This window comes from Topomyia yanbarensis, chromosome 1 (assembly GCF_030247195.1).
Source record: "Topomyia yanbarensis strain Yona2022 chromosome 1, ASM3024719v1, whole genome shotgun sequence".
NCBI lineage: Eukaryota > Metazoa > Arthropoda > Insecta > Diptera > Culicidae > Topomyia > Topomyia yanbarensis.
The window spans coordinates 205,568,599-205,595,261 of NC_080670.1; the positions used below are offsets into that span (position 1 = coordinate 205,568,599).

Sequence of the window (26,663 nt, forward strand, 5' to 3'; positions counted from 1 at the left end):
AATGTGTCGCAATAATTCCGTGTTCGCCCTTTAAAACGGGAGATAAAGCTTAGCAAGCTAGTTTGCCATAAGGAGCTATGCTGAGAAGTAGATGCCGATCCGAGTCGTGATGGCGAAGATGAGGGCCCGTCGACGTCAGCTGAAATGTGCCGGGGTAAGCTAAAGATAATCGCTGAGGATCTCTTCCCGAAGCACGATCCAACTACCTGGTCACCGACATCGTTCGGCTAAGAAAAGGAGCAAACACAGACGAGTGGCAAGTGACTAACGACGAGCTCAAAGAAGCGTCGATGCGACTAAAATCAAAGAAAACCCCCGGTCCGGATGGAAAACTAAACGCTGAAAGTTGCGTCTCCTGGCCTAGCCGGACATGATCAGGGCGGTGCTGTGGAAGGTACAGAAGCTGGTGCTGTTGCCAAGGCCAGGGAAGTCACCGGCCTAGCCGAGGCCTATATGTTTGCTAGAAACACGGAAAACTCCTGGAAAGATCTATCCTTAACAGGCTGACTAAACGCACAGAAGGTGAGTGTGGACTGTCCAAGATGCAGTTCGGATTCCGCGAAGAACTATCGACATTGGAACTAATTCGGACAATGCTCGGAAGTGCTGAGAAGGCATCTAAATGGAAGCTAGAGAGAAGGTGATCGATACTGTGCTGTAGTTACGATAGATGGGAATAATCCGTTCAACAGCGCCAGCTGAGAAGCCCTCGCCGAAGCGCTGCACAGAATGACCATGTCGGATCCTGAAGAGCTACTTCCAATTCGAGTCACAGCGGACGTTCCTCGGGACTCCCTTCTCGGTTCAACTCTTTCGACCGGGATGTACGATGGGGTCTTGACACTGCGGCTGTCCAGCAAATCTTGGGTTTCGCGGGCGACGTGTCTCTAACGGTGATGGGTGAGACAATAAATGAAGTGAAGGTGTCGGTTGCGGAGGCAGTAGACGCTATCGAGAACTAGATGAACGTGGTCAAGCTGCAGATAGCTCACCCCACGACGGATGTGAATGTGGTGACCAACAGCAACTGCAAAGTGGTTCAGCGGATGCAGATTACCGTTGGAGGGCACGTGACTGCATCGAAGCGTGTACTTAAGCGAATGGGAGTGATACTAGACGACCGGTTGAGCTTCAACAAGCACGTCGACTACGCCTGCTACGTCTGCTACCTAGTGTTTCGTCATCGATATTGCGATATGGAATTCCGGCCTGGGGTGCGGCGCTGAAAATCAAGAGGAACCGCGCAAAGCTGAACAGAATGTCCCGGCTGGTGGCCGTAAGAGAGCGCATACAGAACCATATCGTCGGAGGCAGTATGCGTTATCGCCTGGATGATTCCCATCTGGCGGAGGATATCGATCGCTAAAATCGAAGAAACACCAGAAACGTGAAGATGGTGAGCATCGATTCGACGGCGACGTAACTGTAACCACCGGTTACGACAGTTGTTAGTTGGCTTTGCCAAATTGATAAGTGTCGCTAGGTTTGCTCATTCCCTTTCCCAATCCCTAACTCCTACTCTGTGTAAAACATCAAAATGTGTGAGTGATGGCCTTCCAAGTCCAGGTTGTCATCTGAGACGGGTGGGTCACTCACGCAGAAGGGTTGCAGGCGCTCACCCAAGGTGTCTCATCACAACGGTGTGAGCATAACGTAGCGCAACATGCTATCCATCGCTGTCGCAGCCATTGGAAGGGCTGCCAAGGTTTTGACAATTTAAATGTCAGTTCGGATGATATTGCAAAAATTGAGGTTTTTCGGTATCATCCGAGCTGAGTTAGGCTCGGCGGTCGCCGAGATAGTTCTTTCGGTTCTCGACATTCGAGGAAGTCAGAAGTGCGCGCGGTTTTTGCTCATTATTCAATGTGATTTTTCTTGTACAGTTTAAGTGGTGTATTGTGTGAATAATGTTCTTTTTTTGTTTTAGATATAGATAGATTAGATTAAAAGTAAAAGTAAACGGTTATAGTACGGTTAGTAAATAGTGATAGCGTATTGTCCTAGTATAAAACAAATTGTAAATTTTTGTATGTATTTTAACAGTGTCACAAAACGAAGAAATTGAAAGAAGGTAAAATTGCTACATAAAACAGGTTAAAAGATGGTGCGGGATAGGGTTTCGAAACACCTTAGTATATGCTAATTTGCGCTGTGCAGGTCCACAGCGGGACTTTTTTTTCTCTGGCTTCGGACTACGTCCGAAGGGTTTCTTCGCAGGAAGCACGCCAAACAGAAATCCTCAAAGCGAACCGATTAGAGAACCGAGAGTCCTTGCTGAAGAACCCTAGATCCGACGCGCTGGGGAGATTCGCCGCCATTTTTGGCAACTCCGCCAGTGTGCTAACGCCGCCATTGTTATTGACGGTGTACAATTACGAGGTTTGTCGCCTTCAAAGTTCCGGACCGTTTTCCTGCCACCAGCGAACCCAGATCCACCAGAATTTGCCATGGCTGTAATAGTCAGCCGCACAACCACTGTAAACCTGCACCAGATAAAAAGATCCGCAAGTAGCTAAATCGTGACGTCACATAGCATTAAGTTTAGTTAGGGTATGGTAATAAATTGTATGTATAAATTAAAATTCTGTACCATCTGTATATTCTCGTATAACATTGTCCGTACAATAACACCACTACTTTGAATCGGTTTCCGGACTCGAAAGGAGTCGTCAGTCCTCGTCCTAGGATGTTTCCGCTGAAAGAGCATTCACGGTATCGCTTTTGAGCATATTAAAATATTGCTTTACCTTTTTAGTTGTCCACCTTGGTTGCAGCAGCGATTGATGGTCCGGTTTCCCCTGTTCCCGAAGTGAATGAGTTCCGTGGTGAGTACAACTAAAACCCTGAATGTATACCAGCAGTAGAGAGCATAATCCCCCTCCAACCACCCACTGAGCAAGTCGAGGGGCTACAAATTGGCGCCCAACATAACAACCCACAGTTAGATTTTTTTTTCAAAATCCCTACGGAGGGAGTACAAAACAGAACGCTGTTTTATTAGTTTATTTTCGTCCTCTGAACGAAAGTATACAGTTTTTCGGAAAATGGATGTTGAATTTGATATTCTGTATAAAAGTTTGCTCGTTCATCACCTGGAAAGGGATGAAATCGCACACGAGCTCGCGATCCGCGGAATAGAATTTACGGAAGCTGAAACGCGAGCAGCCCTCGCGCGGCGTTTGAGGGAACAAATTAAAACAGAGAAGAACAGTGATATCCGCGATATTGATTTCAATCGGCTTGATACAACGGTCGATGAAGAGATCAAGCTTATAGATAGAAAGATTAAGGACATTAGAGATTATTTAAGAAATCCCAGAAGGTACGAAGGGTCACGTGAAGCGTTAAAAACTAGGCTTGTACATTGCTTCGCGCGCGTTAAACGAGTGGCGGAAAATACGGATGAGGAGGAAGATTTAAACGATGTAGATTCGCTAGTGTCGTGCATTCGCGGTGCGTTTAATATGCATTTCTCTTTTTTCTCGGCAATAGGCCAGCAAGAAATTGCAACCCAATTAAATCAGTCGATGGCGAATATGTCCATCGGCCCCGCCGGTTCGAATATCGATAGGAAATCAACTGCGTCGTCTAGTCAAAACGACGATAACGATTTCGTAACCCCGGGAGAACATTTAAAACGAAACCTTAAATCATTAGACAATTTTTCGACTGGTTGGAATATTCCAATGAACAATTGGTTCCCATGGATGACGCAACCTGGTGCATACCCATGGATGTTTGGACCCCCACAAATGCAAACATGGCCTGCTCAGAAAGTGCTTCATTTTAGTGCAGCAGATAGTGCGTCCAACCAAGTAGACCCTGTGATTGACAAGAATAGGGAAATTTTCGTCAAAAGCAAAAATAAGAGTTCGTCACCCAAGTCGTCGCGAAAAAGTAAACCAGTTTCAGAGACATCGTCTGAAACCGAATCCGGTTGCTCGACGGATAGAACGCAATATAGCTCGCGGAGATCGAATCGAAATGTCAGGGTTAATAATAATCGTCGGGAGTATAGACCAGGACCGAGATCAGGGAAGTGTAGGCCAGTGTCAGACTGGAGACTAAAATACGACGGGTCCGATGACGGTCAGTTGTTAATGAAATTTTTACGGGAAGTTGAGTTCTACGCGAAGTCGGAAAATATGTCCACCAGAGAATTGTTCCGTTCAGCAATTCATCTGTTTAGTGGACCGGCGAAATCGTGGTACATGACGGGTTTCGAGAATGATGATTTCTCATCTTGGGAAGAGCTTAAAGAAGAACTCAAGAGGGAATTTTTGAGTCCGGATCACGACCACACGAGCGAAATACGCGCGATCGCGAGAAAGCAGGGTCCCCGCGAAAAATTTCAGGATTATTTTCTGGACATACAGAAAATTTTCAACTCGTTAACCAAGCCTATGACAGAACGCAAGAAGTTTGAAATCGTGTTTCGTAATATGCGCGCGGAATATAAAGGCCATGCGGTGTCGTCAGAAATCGACAACTTGGCTGATCTCAAGAAATTTGGCAGACGGTTAGATGCCACCTATTGGTATAAATACCAACCCCACGCGAACGAGAACAATCCCCGGGGGAAGCAGGTTAACGAAATCGAAACCGGCGCGAAACGGAAACAGAAAGCTAAGCCCGACAACGAACAGTACAAATCGCGAGTCTTTAATAACTCCAAATCGCGCGCGAACATTTCGGATGAGGAGATTAAACGTGTGCCGAACTCGCAACAGGGTAGTGAAAGGGATCGACCACAGGGACTGCAAATTGTGCTGGATAACTATCAAGTACCGAAAGACGGCGTTTGTTTCAACTGTCGCCTCAAAGGCCACCATGCTCGAGAGTGTGACAGACCGCGACACCAATATTGTCAACGATGTGGCTTTCATGATGTGGATACCGACACTTGTCCCTTCTGTAAAAAAAACGCAGTCAAGACTGTCCCGGAGGGCAAGCCAGTCTGCCGCTCATAAAGCCCCTTTTACCGCAAGATTGCACCGAACAATTGCAAAACCTTGGTCTCGACCAAGTTTGTTCCTCCGAGTACGTGCATTCTTACAATTACGAGATTAATGAGTCGATTATACACCCCGAAAATGACGAGAGACCGTTTGTTAAAATATCCGTCCTAGGAATACCTATGGTAGGCCTACTGGACAGCGGCGCTCATTTAAGTATCCTGGGTGTCGGTTCCAAAAAAATTATTAAAAAGTGTAATTTGAAATTACTCCCTTCAGATGTAAGCCTTAAAACTGCAAATGGGGAGCAGCTGAAAGTTAGTGGAGTGGTGTGCCTTCCTGTTACTTTTAATAATGCAACGAAAATTGTAGAAGCCCTAGTAGTTCCCTCCCTAAAGAGACGAATTCTCCTTGGGATGAATTTTTGGAAATCGTTCGATATTCGACCAACCATAGGTCAAGCAAAGGTGGAAGAATTAGAACGTGACGATGAATCAAAATTATGCGCGAACGAGTCCGGTACAGATACGGACAACGATGAATTAGAATTAACGGAGGATCAGAAACATAGATTAGAATATGCAAAAACGTTATTCAAAGTAGCAGGAGAAGGTACCCTTGACACTACACACTTAATTAACCATCGAATCGAGCTAACAGAAGAAGCGAAAAAACTTCCGCCCGCTCGAATTAACCCGTTCCCAACTTCGCCGAAGAAGCAGGAACAAATCAATGAAGAATTGAACAAGATGCTTCAAAGCAAAGTGATTGAAAAGTCTTACAGTGATTGGGCCTTACGCCTCGTCCCAGTAGACAAAACAGATGGCTCTATACGTTTATGCCTTGACGCGCGTAAACTCAACGACCGCACTGTCAGGGATTGCTATCCTCTCCCACATGCGGACCGTATCTTAAGCAGACTCGGGGCGGCGGAATATATTACAACCATAGACCTCTCTAAAGCCTTTCTACAAGTTCCGTTACACCCTCGTTCGCGAAAATATACGGCATTCTCCGTGTTGGGGCGAGGATTGTTCCAGTTCACCCGAATGCCTTTCGGTCTAGTCAATAGCCCGGCAACGCTGTCGAGACTGATGGATCGAGTCTTAGGTGGAGGTGAACTGGAACCAAACGTATTTGTATACCTGGACGACATAATTGTGGTTTCAAATACGTTTGAGCAACACCTGGCCCTGCTAGAAGAGGTTGCGAAGCGTTTAAACGCGGCCAATCTCTCAATTAATTTAAGCAAATCTCGTTTTTGTGTGGCAGAAGTTCCATACCTGGGATACATCTTGGGTCAAGGAGGCCTAAGGCCCAACCCTGACCGAGTATCCGCCATTGTCAACTACGAAAGACCTACCTCGTTAAGGGCTCTAAGGAGATTCTTAGGAATGTGTAACTATTATAGACGGTTCATAGCCGACTATAGTGAGGTTACACAACCCCTAACAGAGCTCCTTAGAAATAAGCCCAAAGCCGTAATCTGGAATGATAAAGCAGAATTATCATTTGCAAACATCAAGGGACTCTTAATTAGTGCCCCAATCCTTACAAATCCAAACTTCAACTTACCTTTCGCGATCCACTGCGACGCAAGCGATACGGCGATTGCCGGTGTCCTTACACAAACGCATGATGAAACAGAAAAGCCTATAGCCTTTTTCTCACAGAAGCTAAGTACAATCCAACAAAGATACTTCGCCACAGAAAAGGAAGGATTGGCGGTAATAAGATCCATCGAAAAATTTAGATGTTACATCGAAGGTGCTAAATTCACCGTTTACACCGACGCGTCAGCATTAACATACATTATGCGAAGCAGTTGGCGTACGTCATCTCGCTTATGTCGCTGGAGTATGGACCTGCAGCGCCATGATATGACCATTCTGCACAGGAAAGGGTCCGAGAATTACGTTCCGGATGCTTTGTCCAGGTCCGTTGAAGAAGTTATGTCCACTGATGAAACCGGATGGTATCCGGAAATGGTTCAAAAGGTACAAGAAAACCCTGAAAAATATAAAGATTTTAAACTTGAGCGGGGAATCTTATGTGGTTTTCGTTTGAAGCGAAACTGAGTCAGTTCCTAACCCCAACTGCTGTCAAAATGTATGAACTGACAGCAGTTGGGGTTAGAACCTGACTCAGTTTCAGGTTCAAGCGAAATCGCCATTAAAAAAATTTGTTTCCGTTCAGGGAGATTCGTTAGATTACCGTTTTTCTTGGAAGACTTGTGTACCAGCTTCTGCGAGAGAAAGGATCCTCGTCGAAGAGCATGACGACAAAATGCATCTAGGGACGGAGAAGACTTTAGCTTTTGTTAGGAAGAAGCACTTCTGGCCCAAAATGGCCGAAGATGTCCAGAAATACATTCGACACTGCTCACTATGCAAACAAAATAAGCCCGCGAATCGTTCACAAATCCCTGAACCCGGTAAACAACGCCTAACAACGAAACCCTTCCAAATCATCGCACTAGATTTCATCCAGTCCCTTCCCCGTAGTAAAAACGGCAACGCACATCTACTAGTCGTGATGGACTTGTTTTCGAAATGGTCGATCTTAGTTCCAATGAAACGAATCTCCGCGCCCCAAGTAACCAAGGTTCTCGAAGAATGTTGGTTCCGTAAGTACTCGGTTCCGGAATATTTAATATCCGATAACGCGACCACCTTTTTGTCCACCGAATTTAAAACTCTACTATCCAAATACGGTATTCAACACTGGGCCAATTCGAGGCACCACAGTCAATCGAACCCGGTGGAACGGCTGAATCGAACAATAAACGCGTGTCTCCGATCCTACGTCAAAGAAAATCAGAAGATTTGGGACACCCGGGTGTCCGAGATTGAGTTTTGCCTCAATAATACACCCCATACCGCGACAGGTTATTCTCCCTATCGGATTCTTTTCGGACATGAAATAGTTGAAAGAGCAGGAGAGCACAAAATGGATAGGGACGAAAGGGATATATCTGAGGAGGAAAGAATGGAACTGAGAGGAGAGGTGAACAGGAAAATTTACTCCATAGTATACAAAAATTTAAGAAAAGCCCATGACAAACATGTCATGGACTACAATTTGCGGTCGAAGACGGCTGCTCCTGTTTACTCTGTAGGGCAGAGAGTGTACAGGAGGAACTTTAAACAGTCATCAGCAGCTGATGCCTACAACGCCAAACTGGATGCGCTGTACATCCCGTGCGTAGTCCTTGCACGAATTGGCACCAGCTCGTATGAGCTTGCCAATGAAGCAGGTAAACCGATTGGGGTTTTTTCCGTGGCTGATTTGAAACCCGAAGCCTGAAATGGAAAAAAAAAAATCGAATAAGACTTCCAGCAAATTATTTTCAATCAATTTGGGGGGCACCATTGAGCGGTCCGGACCTCAATGAGTAGCAACTGTAAATTGCGATCTGAAATGAGATTTATATAGTCAATAATAGATGTCGATTAGCTTGTTTATATTGTCTACTTACGTGAAAAAAATCTTCAAGGGAAATTGTCTCCTTGCCGTGAAACCTTCCTCCAGCAAATTTCCAACGAAACCGACGAATATCATCAAAAACGACCAGAGCTCACTAGAAATTTTGCCGATTTTGGTGCACCGCGAAAGCTTCACGGCAACGACGCGTTTTTCGTGCACAACCTACCTGTAAAATAGTACAATAACACATCAAAAATATAATTAAATTAGATGAAACACTTTTCACTCACGCACGCGTACCGGTATAGTAAACAACAATCGTGATCGACGGCTGACAGTTTTCAACACACACATGTGTTGGTGTAATGAGTTCTTTCTCCACTTCGTTGAGTGAAGTGGATGTATAGAATACTTTTTAATAAGGGCCTATGAAGGCGTACCTGGGAATAATTTTCCAATCGGCAAAATTATTTTTCGTCAGGGAACGTTAAGATGTGGAATAATAACAGTTGTTTGTTTAATTTAAACCAATACTTCGTTAATTGGGAGGGGGACGATGGGGTATTGTAACCACCGGTTACGACAGTTGTTAGTTGGCTTTGCCAAATTGATAAGTGTCGCTAGGTTCGCTCATTCCCTTTCCCAATCCCTAACTCCTACTCTGTGTAAAACATCAAAATGTGTGAGTGATGGCCTTCCAAGTCCAGGTTGTCATCTGAGACGGGTGGGTCACTCACGCAGAAGGGTTGCAGGCGCTCACCCAAGGTGTCTCATCACAACGGTGTGAGCATAACGTAGCGCAACATGCTATCCATCGCTGTCGCAGCCATTGGAAGGGCTGCCAAGGTTTTGACAATTTAAATGTCAGTTCGGATGATATTGCAAAAATTGAGGTTTTTCGGTATCATCCGAGCTGAGTTAGGCTCGGCGGTCGCCGAGATAGTTCTTTCGGTTCTCGACATTCGAGGAAGTCAGAAGTGCGCGCGGTTTTTGCTCATTATTCAATGTGATTTTTCTTGTACAGTTTAAGTGGTGTATTGTGTGAATAATGTTCTTTTTTTGTTTTAGATATAGATAGATTAGATTAAAAGTAAAAGTAAACGGTTATAGTACGGTTAGTAAATAGTGATAGCGTATTGTCCTAGTATAAAACAAATTGTAAATTTTTGTATGTATTTTAACAGTGTCACAAAACGAAGAAATTGAAAGAAGGTAAAATTGCTACATAAAACAGGTTAAAAGATGGTGCGGGATAGGGTTTCGAAACACCTTAGTATATGCTAATTTGCGCTGTGCAGGTCCACAGCGGGACTTTTTTTTCTCTGGCTTCGGACTACGTCCGAAGGGTTTCTTCGCAGGAAGCACGCCAAACAGAAATCCTCAAAGCGAACCGATTAGAGAACCGAGAGTCCTTGCTGAAGAACCCTAGATCCGACGCGCTGGGGAGATTCGCCGCCATTTTTGGCAACTCCGCCAGTGTGCTAACGCCGCCATTGTTATTGACGGTGTACAATTACGAGGTTTGTCGCCTTCAAAGTTCCGGACCGTTTTCCTGCCACCAGCGAACCCAGATCCACCAGAATTTGCCATGGCTGTAATAGTCAGCCGCACAACCACTGTAAACCTGCACCAGATAAAAAGATCCGCAAGTAGCTAAATCGTGACGTCACATAGCATTAAGTTTAGTTAGGGTATGGTAATAAATTGTATGTATAAATTAAAATTCTGTACCATCTGTATATTCTCGTATAACATTGTCCGTACAATAACACCACTACTTTGAATCGGTTTCCGGACTCGAAAGGAGTCGTCAGTCCTCGTCCTAGGATGTTTCCGCTGAAAGAGCATTCACGGTATCGCTTTTGAGCATATTAAAATATTGCTTTACCTTTTTAGTTGTCCACCTTGGTTGCAGCAGCGATTGATGGTCCGGTTTCCCCTGTTCCCGAAGTGAATGAGTTCCGTGGTGAGTACAACTAAAACCCTGAATGTATACCAGCAGTAGAGAGCATAATCCCCCTCCAACCACCCACTGAGCAAGTCGAGGGGCTACAAATTGGCGCCCAACATAACAACCCACAGTTAGATTTTTTTTTCAAAATCCCTACGGAGGGAGTACAAAACAGAACGCTGTTTTATTAGTTTATTTTCGTCCTCTGAACGAAAGTATACAGTTTTTCGGAAAATGGATGTTGAATTTGATATTCTGTATAAAAGTTTGCTCGTTCATCACCTGGAAAGGGATGAAATCGCACACGAGCTCGCGATCCGCGGAATAGAATTTACGGAAGCTGAAACGCGAGCAGCCCTCGCGCGGCGTTTGAGGGAACAAATTAAAACAGAGAAGAACAGTGATATCCGCGATATTGATTTCAATCGGCTTGATACAACGGTCGATGAAGAGATCAAGCTTATAGATAGAAAGATTAAGGACATTAGAGATTATTTAAGAAATCCCAGAAGGTACGAAGGGTCACGTGAAGCGTTAAAAACTAGGCTTGTACATTGCTTCGCGCGCGTTAAACGAGTGGCGGAAAATACGGATGAGGAGGAAGATTTAAACGATGTAGATTCGCTAGTGTCGTGCATTCGCGGTGCGTTTAATATGCATTTCTCTTTTTTCTCGGCAATAGGCCAGCAAGAAATTGCAACCCAATTAAATCAGTCGATGGCGAATATGTCCATCGGCCCCGCCGGTTCGAATATCGATAGGAAATCAACTGCGTCGTCTAGTCAAAACGACGATAACGATTTCGTAACCCCGGGAGAACATTTAAAACGAAACCTTAAATCATTAGACAATTTTTCGACTGGTTGGAATATTCCAATGAACAATTGGTTCCCATGGATGACGCAACCTGGTGCATACCCATGGATGTTTGGACCCCCACAAATGCAAACATGGCCTGCTCAGAAAGTGCTTCATTTTAGTGCAGCAGATAGTGCGTCCAACCAAGTAGACCCTGTGATTGACAAGAATAGGGAAATTTTCGTCAAAAGCAAAAATAAGAGTTCGTCACCCAAGTCGTCGCGAAAAAGTAAACCAGTTTCAGAGACATCGTCTGAAACCGAATCCGGTTGCTCGACGGATAGAACGCAATATAGCTCGCGGAGATCGAATCGAAATGTCAGGGTTAATAATAATCGTCGGGAGTATAGACCAGGACCGAGATCAGGGAAGTGTAGGCCAGTGTCAGACTGGAGACTAAAATACGACGGGTCCGATGACGGTCAGTTGTTAATGAAATTTTTACGGGAAGTTGAGTTCTACGCGAAGTCGGAAAATATGTCCACCAGAGAATTGTTCCGTTCAGCAATTCATCTGTTTAGTGGACCGGCGAAATCGTGGTACATGACGGGTTTCGAGAATGATGATTTCTCATCTTGGGAAGAGCTTAAAGAAGAACTCAAGAGGGAATTTTTGAGTCCGGATCACGACCACACGAGCGAAATACGCGCGATCGCGAGAAAGCAGGGTCCCCGCGAAAAATTTCAGGATTATTTTCTGGACATACAGAAAATTTTCAACTCGTTAACCAAGCCTATGACAGAACGCAAGAAGTTTGAAATCGTGTTTCGTAATATGCGCGCGGAATATAAAGGCCATGCGGTGTCGTCAGAAATCGACAACTTGGCTGATCTCAAGAAATTTGGCAGACGGTTAGATGCCACCTATTGGTATAAATACCAACCCCACGCGAACGAGAACAATCCCCGGGGGAAGCAGGTTAACGAAATCGAAACCGGCGCGAAACGGAAACAGAAAGCTAAGCCCGACAACGAACAGTACAAATCGCGAGTCTTTAATAACTCCAAATCGCGCGCGAACATTTCGGATGAGGAGATTAAACGTGTGCCGAACTCGCAACAGGGTAGTGAAAGGGATCGACCACAGGGACTGCAAATTGTGCTGGATAACTATCAAGTACCGAAAGACGGCGTTTGTTTCAACTGTCGCCTCAAAGGCCACCATGCTCGAGAGTGTGACAGACCGCGACACCAATATTGTCAACGATGTGGCTTTCATGATGTGGATACCGACACTTGTCCCTTCTGTAAAAAAAACGCAGTCAAGACTGTCCCGGAGGGCAAGCCAGTCTGCCGCTCATAAAGCCCCTTTTACCGCAAGATTGCACCGAACAATTGCAAAACCTTGGTCTCGACCAAGTTTGTTCCTCCGAGTACGTGCATTCTTACAATTACGAGATTAATGAGTCGATTATACACCCCGAAAATGACGAGAGACCGTTTGTTAAAATATCCGTCCTAGGAATACCTATGGTAGGCCTACTGGACAGCGGCGCTCATTTAAGTATCCTGGGTGTCGGTTCCAAAAAAATTATTAAAAAGTGTAATTTGAAATTACTCCCTTCAGATGTAAGCCTTAAAACTGCAAATGGGGAGCAGCTGAAAGTTAGTGGAGTGGTGTGCCTTCCTGTTACTTTTAATAATGCAACGAAAATTGTAGAAGCCCTAGTAGTTCCCTCCCTAAAGAGACGAATTCTCCTTGGGATGAATTTTTGGAAATCGTTCGATATTCGACCAACCATAGGTCAAGCAAAGGTGGAAGAATTAGAACGTGACGATGAATCAAAATTATGCGCGAACGAGTCCGGTACAGATACGGACAACGATGAATTAGAATTAACGGAGGATCAGAAACATAGATTAGAATATGCAAAAACGTTATTCAAAGTAGCAGGAGAAGGTACCCTTGACACTACACACTTAATTAACCATCGAATCGAGCTAACAGAAGAAGCGAAAAAACTTCCGCCCGCTCGAATTAACCCGTTCCCAACTTCGCCGAAGAAGCAGGAACAAATCAATGAAGAATTGAACAAGATGCTTCAAAGCAAAGTGATTGAAAAGTCTTACAGTGATTGGGCCTTACGCCTCGTCCCAGTAGACAAAACAGATGGCTCTATACGTTTATGCCTTGACGCGCGTAAACTCAACGACCGCACTGTCAGGGATTGCTATCCTCTCCCACATGCGGACCGTATCTTAAGCAGACTCGGGGCGGCGGAATATATTACAACCATAGACCTCTCTAAAGCCTTTCTACAAGTTCCGTTACACCCTCGTTCGCGAAAATATACGGCATTCTCCGTGTTGGGGCGAGGATTGTTCCAGTTCACCCGAATGCCTTTCGGTCTAGTCAATAGCCCGGCAACGCTGTCGAGACTGATGGATCGAGTCTTAGGTGGAGGTGAACTGGAACCAAACGTATTTGTATACCTGGACGACATAATTGTGGTTTCAAATACGTTTGAGCAACACCTGGCCCTGCTAGAAGAGGTTGCGAAGCGTTTAAACGCGGCCAATCTCTCAATTAATTTAAGCAAATCTCGTTTTTGTGTGGCAGAAGTTCCATACCTGGGATACATCTTGGGTCAAGGAGGCCTAAGGCCCAACCCTGACCGAGTATCCGCCATTGTCAACTACGAAAGACCTACCTCGTTAAGGGCTCTAAGGAGATTCTTAGGAATGTGTAACTATTATAGACGGTTCATAGCCGACTATAGTGAGGTTACACAACCCCTAACAGAGCTCCTTAGAAATAAGCCCAAAGCCGTAATCTGGAATGATAAAGCAGAATTATCATTTGCAAACATCAAGGGACTCTTAATTAGTGCCCCAATCCTTACAAATCCAAACTTCAACTTACCTTTCGCGATCCACTGCGACGCAAGCGATACGGCGATTGCCGGTGTCCTTACACAAACGCATGATGAAACAGAAAAGCCTATAGCCTTTTTCTCACAGAAGCTAAGTACAATCCAACAAAGATACTTCGCCACAGAAAAGGAAGGATTGGCGGTAATAAGATCCATCGAAAAATTTAGATGTTACATCGAAGGTGCTAAATTCACCGTTTACACCGACGCGTCAGCATTAACATACATTATGCGAAGCAGTTGGCGTACGTCATCTCGCTTATGTCGCTGGAGTATGGACCTGCAGCGCCATGATATGACCATTCTGCACAGGAAAGGGTCCGAGAATTACGTTCCGGATGCTTTGTCCAGGTCCGTTGAAGAAGTTATGTCCACTGATGAAACCGGATGGTATCCGGAAATGGTTCAAAAGGTACAAGAAAACCCTGAAAAATATAAAGATTTTAAACTTGAGCGGGGAATCTTATGTGGTTTTCGTTTGAAGCGAAACTGAGTCAGTTCCTAACCCCAACTGCTGTCAAAATGTATGAACTGACAGCAGTTGGGGTTAGAACCTGACTCAGTTTCAGGTTCAAGCGAAATCGCCATTAAAAAAATTTGTTTCCGTTCAGGGAGATTCGTTAGATTACCGTTTTTCTTGGAAGACTTGTGTACCAGCTTCTGCGAGAGAAAGGATCCTCGTCGAAGAGCATGACGACAAAATGCATCTAGGGACGGAGAAGACTTTAGCTTTTGTTAGGAAGAAGCACTTCTGGCCCAAAATGGCCGAAGATGTCCAGAAATACATTCGACACTGCTCACTATGCAAACAAAATAAGCCCGCGAATCGTTCACAAATCCCTGAACCCGGTAAACAACGCCTAACAACGAAACCCTTCCAAATCATCGCACTAGATTTCATCCAGTCCCTTCCCCGTAGTAAAAACGGCAACGCACATCTACTAGTCGTGATGGACTTGTTTTCGAAATGGTCGATCTTAGTTCCAATGAAACGAATCTCCGCGCCCCAAGTAACCAAGGTTCTCGAAGAATGTTGGTTCCGTAAGTACTCGGTTCCGGAATATTTAATATCCGATAACGCGACCACCTTTTTGTCCACCGAATTTAAAACTCTACTATCCAAATACGGTATTCAACACTGGGCCAATTCGAGGCACCACAGTCAATCGAACCCGGTGGAACGGCTGAATCGAACAATAAACGCGTGTCTCCGATCCTACGTCAAAGAAAATCAGAAGATTTGGGACACCCGGGTGTCCGAGATTGAGTTTTGCCTCAATAATACACCCCATACCGCGACAGGTTATTCTCCCTATCGGATTCTTTTCGGACATGAAATAGTTGAAAGAGCAGGAGAGCACAAAATGGATAGGGACGAAAGGGATATATCTGAGGAGGAAAGAATGGAACTGAGAGGAGAGGTGAACAGGAAAATTTACTCCATAGTATACAAAAATTTAAGAAAAGCCCATGACAAACATGTCATGGACTACAATTTGCGGTCGAAGACGGCTGCTCCTGTTTACTCTGTAGGGCAGAGAGTGTACAGGAGGAACTTTAAACAGTCATCAGCAGCTGATGCCTACAACGCCAAACTGGATGCGCTGTACATCCCGTGCGTAGTCCTTGCACGAATTGGCACCAGCTCGTATGAGCTTGCCAATGAAGCAGGTAAACCGATTGGGGTTTTTTCCGTGGCTGATTTGAAACCCGAAGCCTGAAATGGAAAAAAAAAAATCGAATAAGACTTCCAGCAAATTATTTTCAATCAATTTGGGGGGCACCATTGAGCGGTCCGGACCTCAATGAGTAGCAACTGTAAATTGCGATCTGAAATGAGATTTATATAGTCAATAATAGATGTCGATTAGCTTGTTTATATTGTCTACTTACGTGAAAAAAATCTTCAAGGGAAATTGTCTCCTTGCCGTGAAACCTTCCTCCAGCAAATTTCCAACGAAACCGACGAATATCATCAAAAACGACCAGAGCTCACTAGAAATTTTGCCGATTTTGGTGCACCGCGAAAGCTTCACGGCAACGACGCGTTTTTCGTGCACAACCTACCTGTAAAATAGTACAATAACACATCAAAAATATAATTAAATTAGATGAAACACTTTTCACTCACGCACGCGTACCGGTATAGTAAACAACAATCGTGATCGACGGCTGACAGTTTTCAACACACACATGTGTTGGTGTAATGAGTTCTTTCTCCACTTCGTTGAGTGAAGTGGATGTATAGAATACTTTTTAATAAGGGCCTATGAAGGCGTACCTGGGAATAATTTTCCAATCGGCAAAATTATTTTTCGTCAGGGAACGTTAAGATGTGGAATAATAACAGTTGTTTGTTTAATTTAAACCAATACTTCGTTAATTGGGAGGGGGACGATGGGGTATTGTAACCACCGGTTACGACAGTTGTTAGTTGGCTTTGCCAAATTGATAAGTGTCGCTAGGTTCGCTCATTCCCTTTCCCAATCCCTAACTCCTACTCTGTGTAAAACATCAAAATGTGTGAGTGATGGCCTTCCAAGTCCAGGTTGTCATCTGAGACGGGTGGGTCACTCACGCAGAAGGGTTGCAGGCGCTCACCCAAGGTGTCTCATCACAACGGTGTGAGCATAACGTAGCGCAACATGCTATCCATCGCTGTCGCAGCCATTGGAAGGGCTGCCAAGGTTTTGACAATTTAAATGTCAGTTCGGATGATATTGCAAAAATTGAGGTTTTTCGGTATCATCCGAGCTGAGTTAGGCTCGGCGGTCGCCGAGATAGTTCTTTCGGTTCTCGACATTCGAGGAAGTCAGAAGTGCGCGCGGTTTTTGCTCATTATTCAATGTGATTTTTCTTGTACAGTTTAAGTGGTGTATTGTGTGAATAATGTTCTTTTTTTGTTTTAGATATAGATAGATTAGATTAAAAGTAAAAGTAAACGGTTATAGTACGGTTAGTAAATAGTGATAGCGTATTGTCCTAGTATAAAACAAATTGTAAATTTTTGTATGTATTTTAACAGTGTCACAAAACGAAGAAATTGAAAGAAGGTAAAATTGCTACATAAAACAGGTTAAAAGATGGTGCGGGATAGGGTTTCGAAACACCTTAGTATATGCTAATTTGCGCTGTGCAGGTCCACAGCGGGACTTTTTTTTCTCTGGCTTCGGACTACGTCCGAAGGGTTTCTTCGCAGGAAGCACGCCAAACAGAAATCCTCAAAGCGAACCGATTAGAGAACCGAGAGTCCTTGCTGAAGAACCCTAGATCCGACGCGCTGGGGAGATTCGCCGCCATTTTTGGCAACTCCGCCAGTGTGCTAACGCCGCCATTGTTATTGACGGTGTACAATTACGAGGTTTGTCGCCTTCAAAGTTCCGGACCGTTTTCCTGCCACCAGCGAACCCAGATCCACCAGAATTTGCCATGGCTGTAATAGTCAGCCGCACAACCACTGTAAACCTGCACCAGATAAAAAGATCCGCAAGTAGCTAAATCGTGACGTCACATAGCATTAAGTTTAGTTAGGGTATGGTAATAAATTGTATGTATAAATTAAAATTCTGTACCATCTGTATATTCTCGTATAACATTGTCCGTACAATAACACCACTACTTTGAATCGGTTTCCGGACTCGAAAGGAGTCGTCAGTCCTCGTCCTAGGATGTTTCCGCTGAAAGAGCATTCACGGTATCGCTTTTGAGCATATTAAAATATTGCTTTACCTTTTTAGTTGTCCACCTTGGTTGCAGCAGCGATTGATGGTCCGGTTTCCCCTGTTCCCGAAGTGAATGAGTTCCGTGGTGAGTACAACTAAAACCCTGAATGTATACCAGCAGTAGAGAGCATAATCCCCCTCCAACCACCCACTGAGCAAGTCGAGGGGCTACATAACAGTTGGAACAGGACAATACGGAGAAAGGAAAGTGGACCTACCGGTTCATCCCAAACTTGTCGACGTGGGTCAATAGAAAGCCCGGAAAGATGACCTTCCTCCGCTTCTGTCAGACCACGGCTGCTTCAGGAATTATCTTCATCGGTTCGTGCACGCAACATCACCATTGTACCCGGAGTGTGCGAACGTCGAGAAAATACCGCAGCATGTGGTCTTCGAATGTCCGGGAGCAACTTAAAATGGAAGGACTGGACATCAACCCGGATCATGACCGCCTTACAGCGAAAATGGCGTAATGAACAGCGATCAACGGTTTCGGGAGGGCAACCACCGCCAGGAAAGTCTCCGCAGGAGTAGTTTAGATACACCGCCGAGGACTAGTCGAGTAGACTGCGATAAAGCACCGAGTATGAGTTATCGGGACGCCACGCTCCACCCGTAATCGCCGGACGGACCACGGCACCCTGCCGGTTGACGTGATAGAAATATATCGAAAAACCAATAAAAATCGTTATCGGGAGAGCTTCTTTCACCGTGGAAATCTACATCAGCGTAAGCTAGATTCACCTCCGAGGACTAGACTGAGTAGATCGCGACCAGACACACCACTCTGCTCCACCGGAATCGCCGAACTGACCTCGGCACCTGACTAGATGGCTCGGTTTCGGGAGAACTTCTCTCACCGGGGAAATTTCTTCTGTCGAAGTAGGCTAAACCCATCGTCGGGTGCTAGAGCGAGTAGTTTGCGTTCAAGTCGGGAGCTCAACGAGGAAATGGTGCTGAATGGCACAAGCGCGCCGAAGGGCTCAGTAAATTAGACAATCCGAAGTTTGAAGCCCAGATTGTTCTCGTAGAAGAGCACTAATTTTCGACCCAAAGCTAGCTTTTCTACTGCCATACAGAAATTGTCACGTTGTGTTGGTCGAAAACTGGTAGTGTGTCGAGGATGGGTGCTGTAACCCTACTGAAAGAACTAGCTACTAAGTAGTTGGATTGGAGTGTGTGCTGTGCACATGCATAAACCTCTTCTCGGAGTAATGCCGTAAGGTAGTGCTCAGAAGGAATTAGGTTCCGTGCAAGAGTAGTTGTGTTAGCGGGTCGGGTGGCCGCCTAAAACCCGTTCCCTGATTTGTTGGTTTTTGTAGTGCTTTCAATATCTTCCATTGGTTATAACAGCTGACAATACTTTTCAGCTTAGTGCAATATGTACTACTTTTAAAAGTAAACATCCACTGTTTAAACATTTCAAAAAGATACAGAAGTGAGACAAGTTAGTTGAGGAAAAAGGTTCGCAGGCAAAACGTGGTGCGAAGGATGCAGACTACAGCCACAGATCAGAGTAGGCGTACTGTTTGAAGTTATCAGATTTGGTGGCCCCAACAGAATATATAGTTAGCGTAAAACCTAACAACTGTATCTAAACGCCCTTCGATAATCTCTAACGAATACTCCATTTGCTGGCATGATTCATGACATTAATTCTTCTGGCCCCAAGTTGTTTATTGATCAATAATACTAATCAATTCGGTTAAACCCGAACGTATATAACGGCAGGAAACAGAAGAAATGTTAGTACGACACCTGGTATTGCCGTATATATTACTTAGAAATGGGCAAAGCCGATGCGAATTTTCCACAATCTTTTCACCACGATCGGCTGTCCCCAGGTACCAACATACACATGGACCTCCGGCTATCGGTTAAGCTGTTTAGTTTCAGAGTAATTTCATAGTTTCACTTATATAAGAAAAACAAACAAAAAATCGTAATGTTAGATAAAATATTGAAATCAGTTTTTATTTTGTATTTACCTGTAGAAACAGTTACCGCATCTGTCAGCTGCTAGAGTTTCTCTACTCACTTCTTTTTCAACAAATAAAACCAATCACCAGCACTATCACATGCTCTGCTTTCAAAAAAAATAACGTTAATTTCACTTTTATACATTTTTTCGAGGTTGAACTTATTTTTTTCAACCAATTATTTTCCACAAGCATTTATTTCCGCTAACCAGCAAAAACATCACTAAATCCCATCCTCGAAGAGGCAACCGCGGACAAACACCGAAATGAACACAATTTCGCTCTTTATTTCACTTCGCTCCACCGCTTGCTCGGATTTTCTTCTCCCGCTGCGAACGCGCTATGCACGATCAAACACGTTCCGCGTGCAAAATGGCTCCCGTTGTGTAATTCTTATATTTTTTTCTAGGCCTCAGTCTGCTTTCAAACACAACACTTTTGCTCCGGTCACGCACCAATTTTCAACCGGCTATTTTATGTTTCCGATTCCGAACACTTTTCAATCGAAATTATATTTCTTCACTGCACTATGGTCGAACGTAACCGCGATCAATTCAACAAACAAAGGTTTGAAGTGAAAAAACGCAATCGCTTTTACTGCTCAGCGCGGTTGAAAAAAAAAACTAAATCACCCGAATCGTGATAATATTTACTACGGAAAATAAAGCACTTTTTTAAAACCGGAAAAATTCAAATAGACGCGGTGAAAAGGTAAATTTGAACTGATCAAACCGAACCGGAACGCGATGGCTGACAAACTGAACGAGAGAACAGTCAGAGCGCGTACCTACCAGTACAGCGATGAGCGAGAGCGCGAAATGTCATCATCATCAATAGCGCGATATCGTCGATCGGTCGCTACGCGACGTGTTTACTTCAATCACGAAGCCAATAGGGTGCCCAGCGTTGTTTAACTGAATCAATCAAAATATTTAAATGACATGGTTTGTTATAAATTGTTTACAGAAAACGTCGTGGTTGCTGTATGTGTGGTAATAATTTTAAATCGATCATGTCGAAAAAGTACTTTTTGAGATTTGAACTTTTTACAACAGGACAGCCCATAGAAGGGACCTGACTAACATTTAATTTAATGCAGAAGATCATGTACATTAACATCGCAAACACGAACCCAGAAGAAGTACTTTTTGTCAAATTGTCGTTTCCGTACACGGCATTATGAACAGGGAAGGTTCATAGAAAAGCAGTCAAACACATCACCACGAACAAAGATAGAACTTTTAGAACCCACCATTTGATTAGATGACCCTCGGGCGCTAGCATTAAATTGAGCGAAGAAAAAAACCCCTTATTTTTCTAAATCGATTTATTAACTGTTTCTAAGCCCCATCCACCCTACACACTCGCACACAACTGCATCAGCTTGTACGGATTGCGCCCGCTAAGAAACTCCAACTCCTTATCAAACCCATCCGCCGTGGTTTGTATCCACTTCCGATTCAGATAGTACTGCACACAGCTATAATACTCCTCCTCCGAATAGTTATCCACCCGAACCGGCACGAACGGATCCAAATGCTCGAAACCTTCCCTTCGCAGCTGATAAAGTGGCAGATCCGATTCCATACGGTCCTCGGTCAGAGCCATTCGATCCACCGCTAGAATGCACACCCCATTGGACCAACCATGACTGGTGATATCGAGGAAAGGTTTCGTCAGCGTCAACTTCTCCGGTGTCGCCCGTACCTTATTTTCCATCAGGATCCTTGTGTGAGGGTGGAAAAATGCGTTGAACCCATCGATAACCACCATAGTTCGTAACTTTCCTTCAGTCGACTGCTCTCGCAACTCCTGCAGCAAGGCAGCGATTGCATCGCAGGAAAACTTCGCCCTATTAATACCGTGTTCGACCAGTTCCAGAATCGGCGACCCCGCCGGTGTCGTTTCTCGCTTACTCCAAACATATTCCCGGCTCACTTTCAAATCCAACTTCGTTAAAAGCTTTGCATTTTGATGCTTAAAATGAACCAACCAAGCTGCACCATCCAGTGGAAGATCCAAGCAACCTTCGTGCGTACTGGACAGGGCAGTTTCTTTAGCCCGTTTCATCCAGTTCGCTACCCAAGGCACATGCACCAGCACAAACTCCTGACTGTACCCATAGTGAAGCATATGTGCCAGTATCAGTGATTTACCGACGCCATCCTTACCGTAAAGCACAAACCGGTTGACCGGTTTACGGAAATCTGTCCGCTTCAAATAACCAATCAGTTCTACGGCTGGTTGCCGAACCATCAGACAGTTTTCGTTGAAGGTTTTCGTCTGTCGCTCGAATGTTTTCGGTAGGCCTCCGTAGGCGAAAATTTGCTTTCGAACATCCACCGGGATGGTGTAGAAGCGGGACAGGTGCGATTTGTTGTGATTAGCCGGATCGGTTTCGCCGGTGCGAAAATCTTCTAGCTTTGAGTGGGGAGCAGTGGCAGCTGTTGCTAGCTGACGACGAACGAGGGGGACAGTTTCACGGGACGACCGTAGCAAGCAGAGGCCGGTACGGCGAAGAAACATTGCGTGTTGCGTAAACGGTGCTGAAACGAGAGGTTTAGTTTTTGAGTTTGTCGTATCCGGAGGAGGCCATTCCCTACAGATTCTATAAACTATTTTGTTAAAAAACGTACCGTATATGAAAAAATGAAGTAATTTAACTGTTATTCAACACTTTAATTATACGTATGGTGAAAAATTTGGAAACATTCGGGAATCAGGTGAATTACATTCCTTAAATGAGGATCAAAACAAAATTCACGTTAAAATTTTACTCGATTGATATTTGACAGCTACTGGCCAACGAGGGATTACCCGTATAATATATCAGGGTTGCAACTTATCGTTAAATTTTACAGAGAACCTAATGTAAACGCCGGGCACACAGAAAAACTCAATTATGCAGTTTACATGTTGACATATTTTCTATTATCATTTCATTTATTCTACCATCATTTTTCTGCGAATAGTTTTTCGGGAAAGTTTGTTCTAGCTTATATGTCTGTTCTATGAGATTTTATTAAATTCCCCTACGAATGTCAATCAACAAAGTAACGTACTGTATTATCTTGATCCGTATTATTCCCGACCCGCATAAACTGAAATTGCACCTAGCTTTGATAGGAATGCACTGATGAATTTTAAATTATACTTACTAAATTTATGGAAAAAATAACACTAATTAGCTGTGTGTTTCAATTCGCGAATGGCGTAGCCTTTCTTCTCCTTCGATTTGCATTTCGGTGGTCGATGATCGTCCAATTCCCCGATAAGCCCATGGTTTATTGTTGCTGGTTGTTGCATGGGTGCCGAGGGGCTCGCTGAACTATGTGGCGTGTCTAACAATCCCTTCGGAATGCGGTAACATTCTATTAGAAGAGCATTCATCTCAACGTCCAGGACCACGGCGGGTCGTATGTTCTGTTGGTAGTCTGCAGCTGCACCGTTGCCATCTCACCTGTCCATCTACACCATAGAACATAGATTACTCGAATCTTCGACCAGTTATTTCGCGATAGACGAATAATACCGTTATCGAATGGCACCCATGATCGAGGGCCGTTTTTTGTAACCAAGAGGAAAGGATTGAGCGCCATCACTGGAGACTTGTCATGACCATCGGAACGCTAGTGAGCGGGCGTGAGTTACGAACGTTCTCAACCTCCACTAACACGTTCTAAAACACTTTGTGAGTTAATGTAGAGCTCGGCTTGCGTAATGACGGTCAATTCCGTTGGAGCTGTGGTGAATTCCTTCATCAGCCGGTCGTGTTCGAGTTTCTTTAACGGCAGCTGTACTTTCTTACTAGAGTCCTGGACGTTGGTGCCATGGTCGCTGTAGATTGCTGCGATAATGTTGCAAATGGCCATCATACAAGAATCAGTCGTCAGTATGAGAGCAAGTTCTAAGTTTACGATGCGAATAATGAGCCAAGTGGATCCCCTAATCACTCCAAAAGAAGCGTCGTTACGGTGTCCAATAATCTCACGCTTATCGCTGAAGTTTTCAGTTCGGAAGTGAGAAAAAACAACAATGAGACTCTAGTTTTCGGTAGCATTCACACATTTTGATAGATGATACCTACGGAAATACTGTCAGAAATATTAACAATTTTTGATATAGCGGCATATTCACCCCCACTATCAGAACATATTACGCTAGGCACTCAACCAAAACGCGTTTTCACGTAAGCTAAGTAACGTTTGATACAACCTGCAGCATCTGACTTTTGTCTGAGCAAACAAACCACGGTGTAACAACTAAAATCGACGATGAGGGTCATTAAGTATTTATATCCTCCCGGCGTGACGTTCTTCATCGGATCACACGCGTCCGTATGAACCACATCAAGTATACGCTCAGCACGGTTTTGTGCTAATTTTGGAAAAGTAGTAATATTGGTAATCTGGATAATTTACCAATGTTCGGTAATGTTCGCATACATACCTGATCCCGCAATCGTGGATTGTGAATCTTTCGCAAAGATTCCCCTCCTGAATGCGATTTAGCACTGATGGATCCCGGTAGCCACACCGGCAATGTCAGGTATGTTGACAATCCGGTAAATGACGAGCTTCCTTGCTCAGCAGCGCATCCTCTGCCGTCTTCAGGATATAAAAATTTTCGAACAACTCAGCCGTAGCAACAACTTTTCCTTTTTTTCACAACATTACACCGAGATGCTTCAAACTTTACATTCATTCCCTTTAGGGTTAGTTTACGCACTGATAGCAATCCACTTTCCAAAACCGGAATGTATATCACATCCTTGAATAAAATGTCCACTACTTTTCCTTCACCGTCAACACTTCTTCACGAATCCTTCACCGATCCCAGCTGAGGTGGTTACGAATCCATCGGCGAGAATCACTTTTATCCTTACACAATCGTCCAGTTTGTCGAATAACTGCTTGTCGATTCAGGGAGGCTGCGATAAATCATCGCAATTTTAAAGTGATGTTTCCAAAGCTTGCAAGTCCGCCGCATCACGAACTAAATTCAGCTGACTATCTTCAATATACAGAACGGTAGTAGCTAGCGTTTTTTGGTCGCGTTTCGACCACGCATCATCAGTTACCGGTTCCGGTTTTACCTCCGATACAACCGACCACAAATCTTTGACGGACTCACAAGTTTTCCATGGATCAAGAAGTACTAATGCATGTAGTGCATTCGGGGTCCCTCGAAATGTCACATAGAAAACGCTTTGCTAATCAAGCATGCTTTGCTCCGGTTGTTTATTTATTGTTTGTTTATTCGTTGACAACAATTCATTCTGCACAGAAACTCTTTCATCGCATCAATGATTTTAACGGAGAACTAGACCCGAGGTGTGTTTTTGATAAGCTTATGCCTTCGGATTTTCTATAGTGGGAAAAAGGACGAAATTTTAATACCATCCCGATCTTCAGGAATTTAGTTCGATCAATAACTCCAAAAAAGGACCTTGAGCAGCGCATAATTCATCACCAGTGAGACATTCACATAATAAAGTAATAAAGTGAACTAAACAGGCACGTGTTGATCCTAGACTCAACTACAAGGAGTGCGAAGAATGATCAAATCCTTCGCTATTTGGGTTTTTTAATAAAATGTTAACTTCACATTTTAAAGGTACCGAGACAGAAAGTAGTGCTTTAAACAGCGCATTCCATTGCGACACTAATTTCTTAACACCCGGCAAATAGAGCAACACGACGTCTGGAATATTGATACTCATATGTGCGTGATAAGGTCTGGAAATAAAATTATGTCCTAAAATCCAAGGCCTAAGCAAATTTCGTTTTCTAATCTGTGTTGCACCTGGGACACTGAGGTACTGCTAGTTTCAGAGATTATGATCCATACGGTGTGCGTCAATCATCTCAGGCGACAGCGTCCCGAAGCAATAATATACAGCCTAGATTAAAAAGCGGTGCTAAAAAGTTGAATCTACCGGCTCACACGTTAAAAATTATTTAATTTCTCTTCCAAGAGCATGTCCTCAACTGTGCATAAATCTTTTTTCGGCCATTTTCCTTCACGATTCGGCTTTTCTGCTCTCGTTGCTTAGGTAAAAACTGCACCACATCAACATGTAAACAACCGATGCATGCAGCAACGATCACCAGTCAATAAACAATCACTACCAACTTTACGAGTCTGATGAAAAATCAGATTATTAGATTGGTTTATAAAAGTTGGCAAAATCGATGGGACCGTGCTACCTCTACTACTTCAAAAGAACTAGTATACAAAGTGCCACATAATTTTGAGTACTTCTCCCTGAGTCGGTAGTCTCGATTCGTCTCTGGTTCTAGATTGAATATTTGAGGCAATTCTTAAACTCAAAACTGGAAATCATAAAACTGAAAAATTTCTCTCCTAGCAGCAGTTTTAGTGGGTGTACCCCTAGGGGCAGATCACTCTAGGAATGTATGACAAATTTGCATCAAATTAATAAAAATGCATTTAATTTCCATTTTTGCATCAACTTTGCACTCCCTCGCTGAAAAGCTTGTTTAACAAACGTCCTACGTTGATCCACTTTGTTCGATGTTTTGTTGAATGTAGGGCTAAATTTTTGTAGGGTTTTGACGTCTCATACGCAGCGCAAAATTCATTATGAATTTCTATTTTGATGGAAAGAAATGCATTTAATTTCGCTGATTTTTTAAAATACATCACAAGTGATCTGCCCCTAGGAGTACCCGAACAGAACGGAACATCGGAATTGTTAGTAGAAACATTGCATTTACAACAGTTACTGTTGTTAACAATATGTTTTATAGTAACATCCAGGGATGCCAAAGGTACCGGTAAACTACATTTTTTCGGTATATTTACATTTGCACAAGCCGTAAAGCCCGCTACAGCGACGCATCACTACAGCTCTTGCCAGAATGGTAGCCAAACCGA

The 26,663-nt window shown here is 44.0% G+C and overlaps 2 protein-coding genes across 2 annotated transcripts; one reads left to right on the top strand and one right to left on the bottom strand.

Annotated features, from left to right (window-relative positions):
- The first annotated feature begins 1,423 nt into the window (after positions 1 to 1,423).
- LOC131676186 (uncharacterized) lies at positions 1,424 to 4,970 on the top strand. The gene is made up of 4 exons (XM_058955308.1): positions 1,424 to 1,865; positions 1,928 to 1,973; positions 2,044 to 2,071; positions 2,158 to 4,970. The coding sequence occupies exon 4, from the start codon at positions 3,045 to 3,047 to the stop codon at positions 4,968 to 4,970; it is 1,926 nt and encodes a 641-aa protein (XP_058811291.1). The 5' UTR covers positions 1,424 to 1,865; positions 1,928 to 1,973; positions 2,044 to 2,071; positions 2,158 to 3,044.
- A 16,120-nt stretch (positions 4,971 to 21,090) lies between these two features.
- Positions 21,091 to 22,555, bottom strand: LOC131689181 (small ribosomal subunit protein mS29). Its single transcript, XM_058974096.1, has 2 exons — positions 22,400 to 22,555; positions 21,091 to 22,309 (listed from the first exon to the last, which is right to left on the bottom strand). The coding sequence occupies exon 2, from the start codon at positions 22,287 to 22,289 to the stop codon at positions 21,120 to 21,122; it is 1,170 nt and encodes a 389-aa protein (XP_058830079.1). The 5' UTR covers positions 22,290 to 22,309; positions 22,400 to 22,555; the 3' UTR covers positions 21,091 to 21,119.
- Positions 22,556 to 26,663: the final 4,108 nt, after the last annotated feature.

What these genes read in the sequence shown, in the direction of transcription:
- LOC131676186 (XM_058955308.1), top strand. Translation starts at nt 3,045, where the DNA reads ATGGATGTTGAATTTGATATTCTGTATAAAAGTTTGCTCGTTCATCAC.
- LOC131689181 (XM_058974096.1), bottom strand. Translation starts at nt 22,289, where the DNA reads ATGTTTCTTCGCCGTACCGGCCTCTGCTTGCTACGGTCGTCCCGTGAA.